This window comes from Choloepus didactylus, chromosome 7 (genome assembly GCF_015220235.1).
Source record: "Choloepus didactylus isolate mChoDid1 chromosome 7, mChoDid1.pri, whole genome shotgun sequence".
NCBI classification, from domain to species: domain Eukaryota; kingdom Metazoa; phylum Chordata; class Mammalia; order Pilosa; family Megalonychidae; genus Choloepus; species Choloepus didactylus.
In genome coordinates this window covers 9,178,666-9,198,238 of record NC_051313.1, presented here as the reverse complement: position 1 = coordinate 9,198,238, position 19,573 = coordinate 9,178,666, and the positions used below count along the sequence as shown (strand labels likewise).

At 48.5% G+C, this 19,573-nt stretch overlaps 1 protein-coding gene across 6 annotated transcripts in view; it reads right to left on the bottom strand.

Moving 5' to 3' along the window:
* The window catches only part of NHSL1 (NHS like 1), a 145,279-nt gene continuing 125,706 nt past the window's right edge, over positions 1–19,573 (bottom strand). For 3 of the 6 annotated variants that reach the window (XM_037842177.1, XM_037842176.1, XM_037842181.1), the window contains exons 5-8: positions 17,727–17,858; positions 7,040–10,273; positions 6,426–6,558; positions 1–2,654 (exon numbers count right to left, since the gene is read on the bottom strand). In XM_037842177.1, coding sequence (XP_037698105.1) covers positions 1,934–2,654; positions 6,426–6,558; positions 7,040–10,273; positions 17,727–17,858 — 4,220 coding nt within the window. In that variant the 3' untranslated portion in view covers positions 1–1,933. Of the gene's footprint in view, positions 2,655–6,425; positions 6,559–7,039; positions 10,304–17,726; positions 17,859–19,573 lie in introns of all 6 variants that reach the window. The other 3 variants (XM_037842180.1, XM_037842179.1, XM_037842178.1) reach the window with 2 other exon arrangements.

The following is a 19,573-nucleotide window of genomic DNA, read 5'->3' as shown; positions in this document are numbered from 1 at the left end:
TTTCAAATATTTACAATTGTTTTATTCAAAACAGTTAAAAACCTGGTGTAGTTTCTTTGTAAGGCAAATGAGGATTTTGTTACGGTTTTATGATTACCTTGCACATAAATGATTTATGTATTAAGTTAAAGGCTTCACATATCCACAGCTGTTCTCATATTTTTTAGGTAGCCAGGGATATTTTTCATATTCAAAAGCCATCGCTACTCTAATAAAATTCAGAAGATAAGATCCTTGTTCTCAGTGCAGTAGAGGTTTGCTGCAAATGATAAGTCCTTCTGCCTTGGGCTAGAAAGCAAGTCTTGATTTCCGGTCGTGGGTGGGGGTGGGGAAGTGTGGTGTTTTCTTCAGAAAAAGGATGTAGCCTTAATTCTTGAGGCTTGTTTTTCCTGACAGAGCTGTGTAAAACAGATATCTAAAGTTTTATTATATAAGTGACTTGAACTGTGGGGTCCAACATTAGATGATATTTTCATACCAAGAAAAAAAAATGACAATTGGCAGCTGCATTTTATTTAGACAAAGAATCACAGTACTGTCATCACAGGTCCTTCTGATGCAGAAAATGAGATTCTGCTTTTACTGAACCAACGAGAAAAGCAGGCTAGATGGGAGGAAGTTGGGAAGTGATAAGTTTATTACATTGAAATAAATTACGCACTTTTCTCTCATGTTTGAAAATGTAGAAATTCTAATTGAAAAGGCAATTAGCAAACTCAATTATTTATAAACAATGTAAAAACACACAAACCAAATGATGCAAAAAGTCATTTTAATCTAGAAACTCATTTCCCAGGGCTAATAGCCAAGCCCTGCCAATTAGTATCAGTTTATTTCACTAACAAGAGCTATTCGGCATTTTCTTCAAAGTAAGATAATAGACTTTGATAAACCCTCCTAAATTAGGACGTGATACCACAGGCAGGCAAAGGAAAAATAGCTGTAAATTTTTCTTTGGTGTAACCAAAAGTATATCCAAAAGTTAGCAAATGTTGACATCTCAAGGAATAAGAAATTGCCAAGTGGGAGTTTAAACTCTGGTACAAAAACGGGCTGTAAAAGGAACAGCTCCACCCACAATTCTGTAGTGCAAGTTTTCATATTTAATTCTGAAAAATAACTTTATTTCATAAGCAGGAAACAAATTCCAGCAGTGTATCACCTCCTTCTCTCCCCAGTCCCCCTCTTGCCCTCTTGCTTGTACACACCATCACTTCCTTCTCCAGGAAGGTCTCACTGTCCTCACGGAGAAAGTACACTTACAAACCACCCATGTTTCCTAAACTCAGGCTACGAGTTGTGTGTACGTGGGTACACAGCAGCAGGCTCCACGTTGCCATTTCCACAGGTTTGTCATCTGTACAAAAGAGAAAGGAAACCCTTTTCCCCCAGAAAAAAAGTACCTGAACCAATCAGTCACACAGCCCTTCCCAACTTCTCTGTGCCCATGGTGCCTGCCTCTCTTCCAGGCACACTGTGCTCGTGTTCAAACAAGTGTGTTCTGGGCAGCAAGAGCCAGCCAGCCTCCCCCTCTTGCTAGAGGCCACGGGGGCAGCTTTCACAGGAAATGCACCAACACCCATAAACATTTCTTTTATAGCGGTTACCGCCTGGTCCAGAAGACTCCACTGCTTTCCCTACCTTAACTCCCCCCATTTCTGTACATGCTGTATTTTTTTAAAATAAAAAATGTTCCAAAAAATGTGCACGCCCACACACCCTGCACACGCACACACACAGCATTGAGCAAAATCACCTTCCCCAGGAAGCACTTTCGGCACTTGAGCGTCTACTGGCTTTTACGCCCCGGGGCGAGTGCAGGCGGGTCCCCAGGCCTTGCCCTGCAGCCCCGGGCACCGAGCGGGCTGCGGGGCTTCCTGGAGGCTGTGTGGCTCGCCCGCCCCGCATCGGCGGGAGGCTCCCGGCCCGGCCCCTAGCCCTCTTCCCTCGGGGGCTCCGCGCTCTGTGCCGACAGGTCCCTGCCGTCGGGGCCGGGCCTCGCGTCTGCGGGGCCGGGGGCCGGGGTCCCCAGCAGGGCGGCGGGCTCGTCGGCCCGGTCCATCCCGGGCCCCGCCGGCCCGTCCAGGGCTCCCCCGCGGGCGGCGCCCGAGGCGCGGCGGGCTCTGGCGTCCGCGGGCTCCGCGGCCTCCCCGTCGCCCTCGCAGATGACCGTCATGGCGCTGCCGTGGCTGCGGTGGCGCGCGCTGTAGCGGCTGCTGGCGGCCGAGGGCGGCGTCCGGCTGCGGCCGTAGCGCGGGCCCGAGAGGGACAGGCTGCGGGGCATCAGGCCCTCGTTCCTGGCCCACTCCTCCGGGGCCCTGCGGTGCCTGCCCGGGGAGGGGCTGGCCGGGGGCTCGGGGGCGTCCGGGGCGGGCTCCGCGCGGGGCCTGTGGACGCGCGGGTCCGTGCTCCGGAGCATCTCGGCCGCCGACATGCGGGCGCTGGCGTCCGACCGGCTCCCCTTCCTCAGCAGAAGCGCCTTGAAGTTGTCGCTGCTGGTGCTGCTCTTCCGCAGGCCCCGCTGGATGGACCCCACTTGCTTCGGGGACGTCAAGCCGGGGGTGGCACTGGTGGGTGTCACCGGGGGGGATGGGGAATGGTTCCGGGAGTGGTCCTCATCCGAGTCCTTCCGGCCCAGGACTTTCCTTTTGGATCTGAGGTTGAAAAACAGAGGGGCAAAAGTAAACTGTGTGGGCTAAATTCGGGGTGCTGGCCACCCCCACCTGCACATTCCCCTCACCAGCAATTTAAAATATAGTCCAACACACAGCCGGAAGGAGAGGTCACTGTGTCACCAAGCCCACGTCCAACTGCAAGTATCATGAACTCACGGCCACCCTTCTTTCATCTCCACCCCACTGCATTACTTTGAAACAAATCTTGGACATCAGATTAAACTTACTTTGGATAGGACCATTTCCAGAGTTTTTAATAATTGCCATTTTTCATGAATGCTCATTTTTCATGACAGCCCTGTTATTAGACTGATGATGAGTGGATTTCTCGGTGCTGACCTTCCTCCCTTTCTAACTCTTCCTTTTCTCTTTTGGTGCCAGCACTTGAACAGGTCTAATAGATAAGCTAATGCCCAGAATATCCCCCATACCAAGATGTTCCCCACCCCAGATTCTAGAACAACCCAACAGCTTTACAGTCATTCTCAGTCATTCTGGGCTGTTGTGGGACCCCATGTGAACCGGACATCCAGTTTTCCAAAACAGCAGTGTGAACCTAGTCCTATTCCAGAACTGACTTTAGGGAACCCCCAACTGATCATAAAAACATGGGGAATGGGACGGGCCCTGAGAGAGGATGGTCGGATCAGGGAAAGTCAATGTTTCCCCGTGGTTCTTTCTCACCCCCAGTGCCCAAAAACCCGTGTTCGCTGTGTGTTCCATGGCTAGCAAAACAGATGTCCACGCAGGTGAGCCACGTGGCTCCTGGCTGGTCTCTTCATTTTAACAACTCAGGGAGTGTGTCTTCCATCAGGCCATGCAGGTGGGCCTTGCTTTAAGGAAATGCGATACAGCTAATAAAATAAAGATGTGGGTTTAACTCTCTTCCTGCGGCAAAATTCTAGAACATGCAGCAAGGAAAGGTTGAGAGTGTGATATCCTGCATAGCGGTTAAGAGTTGGAATAGAGCCCTGCCAGCTTCTAGCTGTGTCATCCTGGCCAAGTTACCCACATGCGTGGCCCCTCGGTTTCCATACCTGGAAAATGGGCATGATGATAGCCACCCCGTGGGCTTGTGAGGACTAAATGAGATAAAGAACACAGCCTCTGGAGTCACACAGACCTGGGTTAAATCCCTCTGCTAAAGGTCCCTTGCTTTGTGACCTTGGGCATGACAAATGTTCTGAGCCCATTTCCCAGCTGAAGAAGGGGACACAACACATAGCTCATGGCTTATTGATAAGGATAAAGGCAATTAGAGCTGTGAAGGGTCAGGCCTAGGGGAGGTGCTCATCAAGCCCTCAAATGACTTCCTGCCACTGGGTCAGGCTTCAGCACTGCTTGGATGCCACCTGCCCCTCAAGGCAGTGTGGACAGTGGCAGGCTGATGGCCCTGGGCTTGGCATCCCCAGTATCCTCTCCACGCTTCTGGCTAAAAGGAGCCACTGAAGCAGAGGACAGGAAGCAGAATGGACCCAACACAGAAGCTGAAGGGCCAGAGCTGGTATGGTGCCTGTGAGGGGCTGGCCTGGCACTGTGGGCTTCAGAGCCTGGCAGGAGGGACTCTGGCTCAGTGGTCCTGCTCAGCCTCTCCAAGAGTAGTCCCCCAGGAGAGTCAAGGACCAAATGGCCAACCCATGGGAAGAATAAAATCCCAGGAGTTTAGAGCTGGGCAGGACATCAAAGGCAGAGATGAGACAGACTGGCATGGCACTGTGGCTTCCAGGGAAGGTAACTTGATCCAGAGAGCAAAGTCACATGGCACCAGGATGAGAATCCAAACTGGATGGAGCATCTCTCCACGGAGTCCACATGGATTTCTCCTCCATGGCGGCTCTGCTCACCTCATCCTTTCAGCTACTGGTTTGTGGTATAATTTTTAACTGGGTTTTTAGATGGTCAGGCTGCACGGAGAGCCATAAACAAGCCCCAACTACATATACAAAGCTGTGTCCCTTAACTGTAGGTTTAGAATGGTTGTGAGAGAAAGTGGGATTCTCTAAATGCATTGCTGTTTCTCAAGAGCAGCTGTCCATAAAATGAGAATTAAATCTAAATGTACGAAGGCACTCTCGCACACGTGCTCTGTCTCTCTATACACACACACACACACACATATATATATAAACAAGATGGCCAAAAAAAAGTGCACTTAAATAGTTAACACTGGCTGAAAAACTAATTACTTCAATAAATATAAAAACTTCACACTTCAACTGGTGTTCTATATTTTCCATCTGGCTTTAAATCTGAAGTGAATTCATTTGCATTATAAAATTTGGAAGCTGCGTTTCAATTGAGCTATTCTTTATTTTAAACGATGAGCTGAGTTGCTGTAGGACATGAAAACAAAGACCCCCAAACATCCCAGACTCCAGGTGGACTTCCACGAGGTCGGCCCATCCATTACCAAGGCCACCATGGAACTTAGCCTGGGTCCTTGCCGTGCCCTGGCCCAGCGCCCCCGCGGCTTGCCTGGCCTGCACGTCTACAGGGCACACACACACAACGCAGACTGGGTGTTTCTGCATCGGCAGGACATGGGACTCTTTAGGGGAGCCACCAATTTCTCAGTGTCTTAAGAAGGCTGCCGAAACAAAATGCAGAAGAGACCTTTGGCGTTATTTCTGGGCAAAACACATAGCAATTTGGCCCAAAAGAGCTGGCTTTCATCCTTGAGATAAGTATTTTGTCCACAGAGCACCAGGCAACACAGATCTTCTCTGTGGGTTGCTATTATAAAAATACATGCTTGTATAACTAGAAACAATGTATTCCATACTAAATGAAAGCCCAGAATCTTAGAACTTCCTAGCTGTTTGATTCCAGTGGGTTTTGGTTTTATTTAAATCAGAAAATACTGCTTGAGAGCTTATTATGTGTCTAGCCTGCTCAAAGTCAGAAACAACATCTGTGCCAACTTCAAGAAATTCCAACAAAGTTGATTTCAAAGGAGGCAGCATTTTTAATTTTCCTGTTTTGAGAAATAGTTAGATAGCTAACTACCTTTTTATTTTGAATGAGATCAAAGGAACAAGTCAGAAAATGTTTATAAGGCATTATGTTTTAAAGTAGTTGCACCTATATAATCTTACCAGTTTTCAAAACGACACTAGTGGGGGCATTCAGCTGTTTACAACCAGAAAAAAAATGGTCAGTAAATAAAACTTCACTGCTAAATCATATTCACTCTTACGACTGACCATATGTCACTTATAACAGTTCAGGCAAATTAGTTTGAAATTTTCGCCCAACCTTTTTGTTAAGCCCAACCACTTTTGACACCTGTAGAGGGCACTAGAAGTATAGAGCAAGGCACAAATTTTATTCCTTTTGCTCCCGCTTAGACAAAGATGTGCTCTTTTATTGAAACATTAAGTAGCCAAGGAAACTGCACTTTGAAGCCCTGATTTTTCCGTAAATTTAAAAATAATAAAGTAAGACACCCTGAAGAAAAGAGGCACACTGTAGAGCTGTGCATCTAAGTTCAGAGAATACTGTGTACCTCCCTCAGCTTAGCAAATACTTTGCCACATGCCCACCAAGAGGCATCACATCTGCACCTTGGTCTCCAACATCAACATAAAAATCAGTGCAACAAAGGCAACCAGAAATTAGAGACCGAAAAGGAATAAAAATATAGAAAAAATCAACAGGAAAGTTACTGAATCATGATTAGGTGACAGAAGAAACCTTAAGAAAAATAAATAGAGGAACCTTTTGGAAAGGGGGGAGGGTTATGTAAAGCACCTGTGGATAGCTGCAAAAAGGTCTTCGGTGGTCCTGGGTCTAGTGGGGGTCATCGCCTCGTCACTCCCGTCTTCCCCGAGGGCGTCACAGGCCTCCGAGGCGGGACCTGCTGCATCCGTCTCCAGCACGGCAGCTAGAGAGTGGCCCCAGACAAACCAGACACAAGGGATTGAGTTTGCAGTCTTTAGCCAAGCTCCCCAGATACTCTTTCCTGCCCTTCCAGGGAAGGTGAGGACCACCTGGAGGCACAAGGGGTCTAGGGCTTGATGCACATTCATGTTCTCTGTTCGAGTACAGACTCGCCCCAAATATCTCCCGCATTTTGTGCCATTTCTTTGCAGCTCCTCAGAGGGAAGATGGCATGTTGTTGTTTCATAGCCAACATATTGTGGGACAACCCCACCCCGATTTTTTTTTTTTTTTTTTTTTTGACATTTCATAAGATGCAAAGCTGGCAAGCTACCGTATAAGCAGCACAGGAAGCCTGCGAGTGGCTGGCCTGAGCGTGCGTGCCTCTAATCTGCTCTCCCTGGCTTCCGTGTGGGGACAGTCAACTGCAGTGTTTGCCTCACCTGCATTCAAGCAGAGGAACTGAGAAAGCAAGCAAGACTTACCCTGTCCGCCCTCCGGGCCCAGGCGTCTGTCCAGGCACCCTCCGTCATCCACGCTGTCTTCCTCCGAGGCGCCTGGCTTCCCCTGCTTGGGGGTTGGCACAGCATCGGGTGGCACCATGGGGACATGGGCTTCCACTGTGCCCAGGGACGCCGCAGCTCCGGCAGCTCCTGCCCCAAGCACCGGGTGACCACTGGAGTCAGGCTCGTGGGAACCGGACCCCGCTGCCAGAGTCTCTCTGGCTTCTTCTCTGGGAGGCCTTGGCTGGGCACAGAGGGCTCCGTGGCCGTCCTCCACCTGCCGCTCTGGGAAGTCTCTCTGTGGAGGTGGCACCACCAGGAACAGTTTGGGCTTCTTGGAAATAGGAGGCGGTTTCCTGCTAGCTGGTGAGCCGGGCTGCTCTGGGACCGGTGCCGTCCCCTGGCGGGGCTGAGCCTCTGTCCCCGTCCCCGCTGAGGCCCTGGCTGGCCAGGCGTCCCTGCGGCTGGGTGGACTGTCGCGCTTGGCTGCCCCGGCACGATGGTGACCCTGAGTCGGGCTCTGGGCGGGAGCCGGGAGCGAGCTGCTCGGGGAGGCATTCCGGCTCTGGCTCTCCATGTCATTGATGCTATTTCTGGATTTCAGGAGAGCAGATGGCTTTAAATGATACTGTGGAACGCCCGGAGCTGGTTTTTCCTGAGCTATCCTTTCTGCTAACAGTGCTCCCTCGGTCCCTGAGTTCTTTTTCACGGGCCTCAGCTGTACCATCTGTAAGGCTTCCGTGGTGATCAGGGGCATGGGGGGTCTCAGGCTGTCCTCCCTGGGGGCAGGCTGCTTAAAGGCACTGCAGGTGGCTTCTGGCTGGCTGGATGGTGTGCGAGAAGGCCTGGGATTCTGCATCCATTTGGGGTCAAGAGGAGGGGCAGGGGGAGGAAGTGGGGAGGGTGAGAAAGGTGGAGGGGACGGGAAGGATGCTGAAGGCTCTGGGAGGTTGGGGCTCAGTGATGTGGGGGGAGGAGAGAAGCAGGTGTCAGTGGGGGCACATAATGCACCCAGGACTTCTGGTGGCGGAGGGGGGAAAACGGGGGAGCGGGGCAGAGGATAGTCGTCGGAGGAATCTGCCAGAGGAGGAGGGGGAGGAGGCAAAGGAGATCTCTCAGCATTTCCTGGGGGTGGCCCAGCTAGAGGGGCCGCCAGGCAGCTGGTCCCCGACTCGGGCTTCCTCAGTGTCCCACTCCCTTCCGTAGAAGTATTAGAAGAAAGCGAGGTGGAAGAGGAGGAGACGGACAAGGAGGATATCAGGGAGGACTTCCTCTCCGGCACCTTGGGCCGGGTCCTCCCCTTCCCGTTTGCTGGTGACGTTGACCTTAAGAACACAGGCACGGGGGTGACAGCTGTGGGCGTGTTGGACTGGCTGGAGTAACCACTGGATGGAGACGTGACCCTGGGCAGCTTCTCAGGGGAGGTGATCTTTGGTTTGACCGAGCCACCACTGGGCGCCTGCGGCCCCGCAGCCCTGAACCCGTCGGGGACATCGCGGGCGGTCCCGTTCCCGGTTGGTGCCCGGCCACTGGCCGGACACAACCCTGCCGGATGGCCGGAATCCTCCTGTAGGCCCGTGTAGTCGATGTAGTAGCCCCAGGAGTCTGCGTACTCGGAGCGGACGCTGCTCGTGTCGCTCTGCGACGGCGTGGCCGCCCCGAGGGAGCGCGCCGTGGGGGTGGCGGCGGAGGCCAGGCTGCTGCCCACACTGGCCGTGCTCTGGCTGCGGGAGCGGGGTGGCCAGGGCTCGTCGCAGTCGCTGCAGGGCCGGGGCGAGGGCGAGCGGCCGTCGGGGGACTGCAGGCCCAGGCGCAGCGATTGCTGCAGCGAGGCCAGGAGGCTCTCGCTCAGCACCTGCCCGTTGGCCTGGGTGCCCTTCTTGGGGACCCGGCGGAGGGAGTCTGTGCGCGAGGGGGGCAAAGGGGGCTTCTTGGCTTTCTTCAGGGAGATGTTTCGCGAAAGGGATTTCTCGGGGCCATTTGGTGGCCGGTCCCCTAGGGTTTTCTGGGCTCTTCCATCAAAAACATTGACCACGCTATGCCTGGGGTTTCCGAAGCTATCCCGGCGATTGCACAGATTCCCAGATCCGGGGCCCGGGTCCGTGGGCCCAGGGATGTAGTAGCCATCGGGGTCCCCGGAGTGCAGGGACCCCGCGTCCTCCCTGCTGGACGTCTGCTCTAAACTGCAGCTGCTCCCAGGACTCGCGGGAGAGGAGGACCCGGGCGCCCCGAGGGGCTTCTGCGGGGAGGCGCTCCCGGTCCCCGAGGTCTGATACTCCCAGGGCCGCGGGCTGCCGGGCCCCCTCCCTCCGGAATAACTCGACTCGCTGCGGCCATCCGCATCCTGGGGGGAGCTCGGAAAGCTCAGGCTGTTTCCGCAGTTATACGCCGCGCCTTGGGCCCCGTTCTCACGGCTGGCTGGGGGTTGGAGAGGGACAGCGGGGTCGCACAGGGACAGCAGCGAGGCGCCCCCGGGGGAGCAGGCGTCCAGAACCCGGGGGAGGGCGCAGGGGGCGCTCCCACCCCAGAGGCCCAGCGCACACGGAGGCGCGTCCCTCCCGGGCGCCCTGGAGGTGAGGGAGGCGCGGGGTTTCAGCTTTGGGTGGGCGGAGGAGGCGCTGGCGGGGGTCCTGAGCGCAGTGTGGATAAGAACGACTTCCGAGGAGCAGGGCAGCCTGGCGTTGGGGAGGATGCTGGTGGAGTAGGTCGCGTGAGGGGAGACCAGACACGCGGGGAAGGCCTGGCCGCCCGCGAAGTGCCGCAGCTCCTGGGACGCGGGCCTCCAGAGGGTCCCAGCCCCCGGGGCCCCTCCAAAAGGTGCTAGGATCCCATCTGGGTGTGGGTGCGCGCCCGGGTAGGGGAACGTGCCGCCCGGGTCTTCAGCCGCCAGAGCCCCGGGGCGGGGGAGGCTGTGGAAGCCGGCGTCGGCGTGCAGGCGGGGAGGGGGCACGACGCCGGCGGGGTCGCTCCGCACCGACACGTTCCCGGAGGAGCCCGAGAAGTGGCTCATCTGCGCCGCGATGCCCTGGCCCCGCTGCGCCCGGATCCTCCGCATGGAAGGGGGCACGACTTTCACGTCCTCGGTCTGACAGCTCGAGTCCCGCGTTTTTGAGCGCTGCCCGGAGGCCCGGGAGCTGCCCAGCCGCCCCAGCGTGGCGTAGGGCTCGGGGGCGCACGTCGAGGGGCCGCCCACGTCCTCCCGGCCAGCGCCCGACGCTGGAGACAAAGCAGAGAGAGGCCTGTCACCTGAAAATTAGAAACAGTGAGGGACATCGCCTCTACCTTTGGACACTGTGATTGAGATTATATATATATATATACATTTTTTTTGGGGGGGGGGAAGCTTTTCTATTTGATCTTTTTCTTCTGCCATCAGCATCTGAATGAGTTGAAATAGCTCCTGATAGCTCCTGAAGTAGAATACCCTTATTAATTTCACATCTTTCTCTTACTTTGTATTTCAAATCCTCCTGTAGATGGAATTCACAGGCATGCCCTTCAAGATCAAGGCTACTAAGTGTTCTGTGGGGGCACTCTCTTCACATAACCCCCTTTCTGCAAGACTTCAAAGGGGACTCACCCACAGGCAAACATTTGCTCCCTCACCTTGACCGGCCCAAAAAACCTGGCAAGCACTAAGTCTCCTTCCCAAAGGCAATGAACGTGGCAGTCGAGAAATAGGGCTACGGAGATGGATATTATGAGGGATATTGGTGTAAAAACAGTGTTAATTACATTAATGTTTTATGTAAGAAAGAACTTCTAAGAAAGAGGAAAATGATTTACAGGCCCCATCTGTGTTCCAAACATTTCATTATCCATCTTAAGCCATTATCATCTGTCTGTCAGTGACATTCGAAATTCAATAGCAATCTGTCGTGTTCTGGTGGGGGAAAAGCGGTGGGAACTAAGCCAGTGAACACTGCCTCAAATTATGGTTATTCATTCCTTGGAGCTTTACTACCAGAGTAGGTACGTTAAAAACTGAAGCACAGAGAAGGGCCAAGAGAGAGGGAGCTGGATGAGAAAACACAGATGTGTAGATCACCAAGATTTCAAGTTACCCGGGAAAGCAAAGAAGCTTTAAAAAAGAATCATGAAGCCAAGAACTTACCCAAAGTGTGGTGGGAAAAAGAAAAATCAATCCCTAGATGGTAATCATCACTTATGAAGTCTTGAAATACAGCAGCAAAACCAGAGTTCTCCCTACGCTGTTTTCATCAAACAAGGACCTTGAAGAATCTCAGGCATGGCCATTGCCGAGCAATGCTGGTTGAGCGCCTACCTGTACCACTTTGCTCCTGGGTGAGGTGCTGATGGTGCAGGGGCCGTCAAGAACTTCCCCTACCCCACACATGGATGCTATACCGTGGCACATGCCCTTGGCTGGACAGAGGGCCTTCTGCTCATCCCAAGAGCAAAGGGTGTTACTAAAATGGCGGCCGTTTCTATTGACAGGAGAGACGTTACCCTACAAAGAAGGCACCTGGCATCAAGCCGTGTTCTTCATTGTGATGGTGGAGAATCGTTTTATACGTAGGTTCTCAGCAAAGAGGATATTTATACTTCTTCTACCCTCTGCTGGAAACCCACTACCTTGAAAACCACCCCCAACTCGAGAGGTTCTCTATTCCGAAAGAGGGGAGGTTGGCAAAAGGGCAGGAACAGAAAGAAAATCCACTTTGAGGAAAGAGAAACAAAAAGTGAAAGTTTTAGCAATTTGCTGTCTTAGGAGATGGGAGCCTGACTTGTGTGGGTGTATCAGTTTGTATTGGCTAAATCCCAAGGATTCAAGATAACTTATTCCATTCAGCAAAGGGTTTTAATTTATTCCTTCCATCCCCGCTCTGCCCCGAACAGTAGTGGTTTTTCCAAGAGGTCAGTGGTAGATTTTTAGCCATCTTTAAATGCCATAAAGCTCTGAGTTTTTCAGATAACAATTCTGAATGTGAAACCATTCTAGGCTTCTAGAAAATGAGAATCTAGTCATTTTGTCACCATCTGCAGCTGGCTATCACTTCCCTATTAAAATAACATTGTTTTTGTAAAGACTTTTAAAAATATATGAAAAGTAATGTATATATAATTTATCACGGGGACCACCAAAATTGAACTGTCAGTATTTTCAGTTCAAAAAGTTTCAAAGTATCATAGGAACCAGATGACAGCCATAGTGATTAGAGTGAAAGAAGGAAGAAGAGAATTGCAGACAAATGTGGGACACTTGGGCACTCTGAAAATCTGGATGGGGTTTGTCTGACTTAAAAATATTCATGTGAAGAAACAACTGTGCATATTTTTCTCTTGTACTCATTATGTAATACTACAAGGGATTTCCCATTTTAAAAAATACATGTTATTAAGGACGATAGAAATCTGTAAGTTAAGTGAATATTTAAAAGTCTTGTCAGGCCTTCGGTAATGTACTTAGTACAAACTATCAGAAATTACTCAAAATATTACTCTTGGGATTCCTTTAAATGAGACTTTTTCTACTTGGAGAATGTGGATGGGAATAAGTTGCAGGAGAATCCAAACTATGAAGTAGCCAAGTAAAATTATATACCAACAAAATAATCCTATCTGATTCTAAAAGATGAAACCTCACAACATGATGGTCAAATGCATTTTAGATAAGATTTAGGAAAAAAAAAATGGAGATTTTGCCCCATTTAAACAAATTGTAAACACAAGTCATCATCCTTGATTTTAAAGCATTTTATGTTGGCTAGTCTCTAGAGACCACTTTTTAAGGATGTTGAAGTGAGAAGTGGATATGGAAGGGCTTGTTTGGCTAGACTTTTTTTAAACTCCAAAGCACTTGGCAATTTGGGGAGTATCTAGCAGCCAGGTCTGCAACTTTCCTAGTGAATTCCTTCTTTCAAATACTATTTCCTTTTTTATCTAACTTGTTTGGCTCAGCCATACTGCCTTATTCATTGTACCTAGAGGAAGGCTAATTTTTAAAGAAAACATGAAATATCTACTTTTGTTTATCACTGGTTAGGTAATCCAAGGCTTCCAAGCCAAAGTCTTTATAGGTACAAGATACAGGGAGAAAGAGGCACAGTTGACCAGAGGTTTTGAAATAGAGCAGATACATGATTCTCTTCTTTTTCTGCTAAACAAAGCTGTGTTCTAATGTTATTTTCCCTCATTCTATGCACCAGTTCTCCAGCTAGCGTAGCTATAAAGGTAGTGTCACGGTCTGACTGTCTAATTTTCTAGCTAGCTCCAGCTTGGATGCAGCTGCCTCCGATCGCCTCCAGCTGGGTCCACAGGCCACTGATGTGTGTGGGTGCATGCCTGGCAATGTGGCAAAAGCTACTTTCCTTCCTCCAGCATCAGTGGTGGTTCCATGTCACAGGCAAAAGAGAAATGAATGTGGGCTCTGTGGAGTCAACCACTGATTTAGAAAATATTAAAATGATAGAAGATACGATTTACCTGGCTGTCCAGATCATTCCAATAAGATAAAAGCAGCAGCTGAGTTATCTGGTATGTATTGGTGCTAAAAGTGATTAGAGTTCATAACTCTCAGGTTCCAGCATTCATGTTATTATGTAGAAAATTCACAAAACCACCCAAAACCCAGCTGTTTTTGTTGGAAGGTTGGAGGGTAGCCAACCTCAATCATCAAACTGTTGACTTCCAAAGGGCCTCAACTGCCTATCCTTAAAGTCAGTCCCTTTCAGTTAAGGCATATTTCCTAAAAGACCCATTAAACTATAAATGTTACCTGAGAACTGTAAGAAATTAACCCATTAAGCATCTACTGAACATTTTAGTACAAATTAGTTTCTCACATTAGTTAGCTGCCACCTAAAGGAGAATCTAAAGGAAAGGGGCACAGCCAGGTAAGTTTTGAGGAGAAGTGAGGCCCCATTTATATCAAAGACCCAGGTATAGCAGGTCTTGGGGCAGCAGAGGAGGAGGCTGGCTCATTAAAAGGAGCAGCATGTGGGGCATGAGCCTAAGACAGACTTCCCAACTGCACGGCATGCGGTCTGCCTTTGCTTCTAATAATCCCTGTGTTACGGGATAATGTGAGCATCTGCATGTCATCTGGACCACCAGCGCAACCCAGAGCAGAAGGCAAGCCATCAGCATCCTGTTCGGATCGTGGTTACGGCTTAGGAGGCAGAGCAGACAATCCTGGAGCACTGGATGGCAGTAAGAGACTGCCAGGTGACGAAGAGGGAGTGACTCTCCCCCTGAAGACAAGCCATCGCAGCAGGGCTGCTGGGGAGGAGCCCCCACGGAACAGCACTGTCTACAACACCGACGCTGGAAGGCTACCTCCAGGTGCTACAGCAGCACGTGTGACTAAAAGGCTAATGGCCAAGTTCAGAAAAAATGATTCTGAGTTTCTAGAATATAACTGTCCCTTCAAAAATAAATACAAACACACCAGTGGAAGTGAATATTAAGGAAGAAAGTGCCTGGTTGACTGAAGAGGTGATTTTCAAAACAGGCAGTATTGGGAATGACGTCATCAACATGGTGATATAAATAGCTACTGAACACTTCTCTCCAGAGATTCAACCAAAAAAAGGGACAATTCTGAATTGTTTGAAACTCTGGAGGAGGATATAGACTGGAGAAGGACCCTGCAAATGCCGAATTGAAGAAAGAGAAGAATCATCAGAAATGGAATTGTCCTCATACAGATAGTGTTGGTGAATGCACACCTATATGATTATACCGGGAACCATTAACTGTTTACTTAGGGGGGAATGTAAGGTGTGTGAATAAAACTATTTGAAAAATAAACAAAGGGATACAAGTGCTGGAGAAAATGTGGAGAGAGGGATGTACCTAATCACTGCTGCTGGGGAAGTAGAATGGTGCAGCCCAGCTGGAGGGCAGTGTGGTGGTTCCCCTGGAAGCTAAGCATGGGGTTGCTGTATGGTCCTGCAACCCCGTTATTAGGTACATACTTGGAAGAGCTGAAAGCAGGGACACGAATAGACATTTGCACAGTGGCATTTATGGTGGCAGTATTCACAATTCACGATGGATGGAGGTAGCCTAAGGGTACATCAGCTGATGAATGGAATGGTGAACTGTGGTGTATACATACAATGGAATACTGAGTAGCTAAAAGAAGGAATGAAGTTGTGAGGTATGCAACTAGATGAATGGGTCTTGAAGACAGCATGTTGAATGAAATAAACCAGAAATGAAAAGACAAACATTATAATGCCTCATTCATATGGACTAACTATAATATACAAAATCTGAGAATTGAACCTGAGAGCACAGGTTATCAGGGGAAGGCTCATGGTCAAGGTTCCTAGATTGTAAGCTCTTACAGCAGTTGCATGTATTCCTGAATTGTAACAGTTACGTCTAAATTCTGAGATGCTGGGATCTTTGTGTATAACCTTGTTGGTCCCTGGAACTTTGGGTATCTGTGTGACCCCTGAGACTCAGAGCCAGAGTCTGTCAGCTGTAAATGTCAACATTACCCCATACAGCATATGTTAAAGAAGCTGAAAAAGAGCTCAGACTTCAATTCAAGATATGAACAAAATGGACTTAGTTAGGGATAAGGTAAATCAGACGAAGGGGTAAAGGACTATATTGATGATATTTAAAACTTCAACTTCTGTGTGAGACCAAAAGAAGAGAAGTTTATTCAGTGAAAAATCTGTATTTTCTGTAGCACACTATACAATTTAATTTGTATGGTCAGTTTATTCAAACATCATAATTACATGGAACTTTGAATAAGGAGTAAGATCTGGTTGGTTTGTACAGGCCAGAGTGAAGCCCCAATATATCCCAGAGTAATTTGGACACCGAATGAAAAGTATTTGCAAAGCTCCCTTGAGGGACTGGGGAAAAATGTGGAAACATGAAACTTTCCCACCTGGGGAACTCCTGATATCCTCATAAGCACTGGGGACTACTAATTTAGAAGGCTGAGACCTCAATCTTGGGGCTTGCCCTCATGAAGCCTGTTACTGCAAAGAAGAGGCTAAGCCTACTTATAATTGTGCCTAAAAGTCACCCCCAGAGAAGCTCTTTTGTTGCTCAGATGTGGCCTCTTTCCCTAAGCCAACTCTGCAGGTAAATTCACTGCCCTCCCCACTATGTGGGACCTGACTCCCAGGGGTGTAAGTCTCCCTGGAACATGGGACATGACTCCTGGGATGAGGCTAGACCTGGCACCATGGGATTGAGAAAGCCTTCTTGACCAAAAGGGGGAAGAGAAATGAAACAAAGTCAAGTTTCAGTGGCTGAGAGATTTCAAATGGAGTTGAGAGGTCATTCTGGAGGTTATTCTTACGCATTATATAGATATCCCTTTTTAGTTTTTAGTGCATTAGAATAGTTAGAAGGAAACACCTGAAACTGTTGAGCTGCAACCCAGTAGCCTTGATTCTTGAAGACAACTGTATAACTATAAAGCTTACACGGTGTGACCATGTGATTGTGAAAACCTTGTGGCTTATACTCCCTTTATCCAGTGTATGGACAGATGAGTAGAAAAATGGGGAGAAAAATTAAATGAGTAATGGGAGGGGTGGTGGTGGGATGTTTGGGGTGTTCTTTTTTACTTTAATTTTTATTCTTATGTTAATTTTTTTTGGAGTAATGAAAATGTTCAAAAATTGATTGTAGTGATGAATGCGTAACTATATGATGGTGCTGTGAACAGACTATAATTTTGGATGATTTGATGGTACTGAATATATTTCAATAAAATTGAATTTTTTAAAAAAATAGGTAGTACTAAGGTAGTGATGACGTTGGCAGCAGTACCTGCCACCAACTGCTTCGTGTGTATAAATTCCTTTGACCCTCACCCAGTCCTACAAGGTGGCTCCTATTAGCATCCCTAACCCTGCTGTTCGAATGAGGAGGCCGTCTCAGAGAGGTGTCACCCGCGCGTGAGTGGCAGAGTTGGGACCCAAGGCTGGCCCTGGCCCTGCTGGCGGCTGGGTGCTGCTGCCTCTGCACCTGTCCCAGTGGGTCTCATACAGAGTGAGGGGGAGGGTAGCCCAAAGCACAAAGACCAGAAGATGGAAAATGGAGACACAGTGAACAAAACAACCCTCTCCACCAGCCAAAAACACTGTGTGGTTGTTTCTGTTTTCTGCCTTCTGTTTTTATCACAGGTTGAAAAAATACCAAATGAAAAAGCTTTGTAACTGTTTCACTGCAAGTAGTGGAAGGCAACTGCCGACATACAGTGACTCCGTCCTAGGGTACTGAAGTTTACCGCTAACCCCAGTTGGCTTTTCTGATGACAAAGTGCCACCTGCATGATCAGAACAACTAGTGAAGTCCCTATTCATCATTTGAAGTCCTAGAATGAGTTTTCAGAGTCTTGAAAACCTAAGATCCAAATGAAAAGTAAATTTAATTGTGGCACTACCCAGTGTTCAAGGTACACAGAGATGATGACCTAATGTAAATTTGTTATCCCGGTTAATAGTCGTCACTGAAGTTCTCCCCCTACCTTTTAACTTAAATCCAATAAATCGCCTGCACTGGGTGTTAAGATTTGCACCCGATGCCTGATTCAGGAAGGAAACTGGACCTTGGAGCACCAAAGGCTATCAGAATGTATCGATTTCAGAAGCATCACCAAGGAGGTTAGCAGTGAAAAGCCGAGCAGCAGTCAAGGGCAACAGAATACAGTTCTGATGAGCCATACCTAGCTCCTTCTGAATGTTGTCAGGGACTCCTGTAATAGTCTTTCTCCTTTTGACTTTCTTCGGTCGTCTTACCAGACTGTCTGTGTAAATTAGAGACCGCCGAAGGCTGGCCTGGCGATCGAAATTCTCCCCTAATGGAGAGTAGCAGAACAAGCAAAGCAATGTTACTTTCAAGCAAGCTGACACCATGCACTTTCTTCCAGAAGCTCGTTGTAAAATGATAGAAGGTATTAATAATGATGTTAGCCAGTCACATGATGAGGTAGGCTGAAGGGCAAAAAAGGAAGGAAAGCACATTATCATCATAAGGCTGTTTTCCAATTGCTATGTGTGTGGTCCTTCCAAAGGAAGAACCTTCACGTCAACTTCAAATGAGCCGGAGTAGCAAGTGTGACTCTGGAAATGATACACTGGAAGGGTGATTCTGTTTTCTGGTCACCAGAATCGCTCTTACATCAGTGTCTGTGCTGTGACGGCACTGAATGTGCTTTGGATCAATGTAGTAATTTTTACGTGAAAAGCATCTATAATAGAAAATAAAAAGCCTTATAATGACAAAGCACTTCCATCACAGTGAGACCCATTAGCACAGCCGCTGTTAAAAGCTCAACGGCTTCCCTCTTCCCATGATCCCGGCCTAAAGCTGACCCTAACCCAGGGGTTTCAGGTGATGTGTCCTCAAACCTGGGATAGCAGGGCCACAGGATGGTTTCCTGCCTGGAGTGTAAGCTTGTGTGATTAACACACCACGTGAAACTGAGAAATAAGTAAAAATCTGTAACACTCTCAGTTGTTTTTCTGCCTTGAATTACCTACCAGTTTAACTAACAAAAGTTTTACAGCATTGACCTTTTAAATGGTCAGATTATTCTCCTCAAAAAGAGATTTAAAAAGTACAAATATACACATGAATCACATACTTCTGTCATTCTTATGTAGTAAGAAAAGTGTACAAACACATGCTCTTCTAGCCATATTGGCACACATTCAAAGGGGGGTGCTGTGGCCAATGGAGCTTCTATTTTAATAGGAATAAACTGTAATAGAACCTTATCTAGTCAAAACTGAGGATAAAAGATCTGAATGACCAATACTGAGGAACAAGCTTAAATAAATGCTTTCAAGCTTGCAAACCCCTGCAGATTTGTTCCTAATGGAGAAGAAGAGACCCCGAACCACCAGGAGGTGCTGACACTGTGCTATGTGGAGCACTAAGTGCGAGAGCAAACATGGCATGTGTAAGGGGCAAGTCACGACTTCAATGCGTGGCCTGTGAGTTCTCTGAGTAAAGGGAAAAACATCTCTCCTTGTCAAAGACATTTAAGGGGGAGCAAAACATTGACACAAAGTTGCATTTGGTCTTCAGCTCTGGTTCCTAAACCCAAACAAAAGATTAAAACCACACAGCAACCACGGTATTAAGAAGAAAACCATATGAGGGTGAATATCTAAGTCATATACCATAAAAGGAACCAAACCTCCCGTCTCACTTGTGATGTAAAAGGACGGTCTTCCTGCTGGACTGTACGTTTCTTGAGGGAAGGAAACCATTTCCTGATTCATGTACCTTAGGGACCCACGGGGAACTCAGTTCAATGACGGGGGCAAAGTAGTTGTTCAATAAATATCTGTTGAATTGAGAGGACTCGAATCCATCCTATTCCCTGAAAAATGGCATCCATAGTCTTGGGTCCTATTTAGAAATAAACTTAGCTGGTGCAAACATTGGTACAAAGCCAGTTTGTAAAAGTTGTTTAAGTATATTTGCCCACTCTACTTATTTACCAGGTGGAAGAGTTGTCACCCTATGTGACAGATGATAGAATATACTTATATGTACAAACAT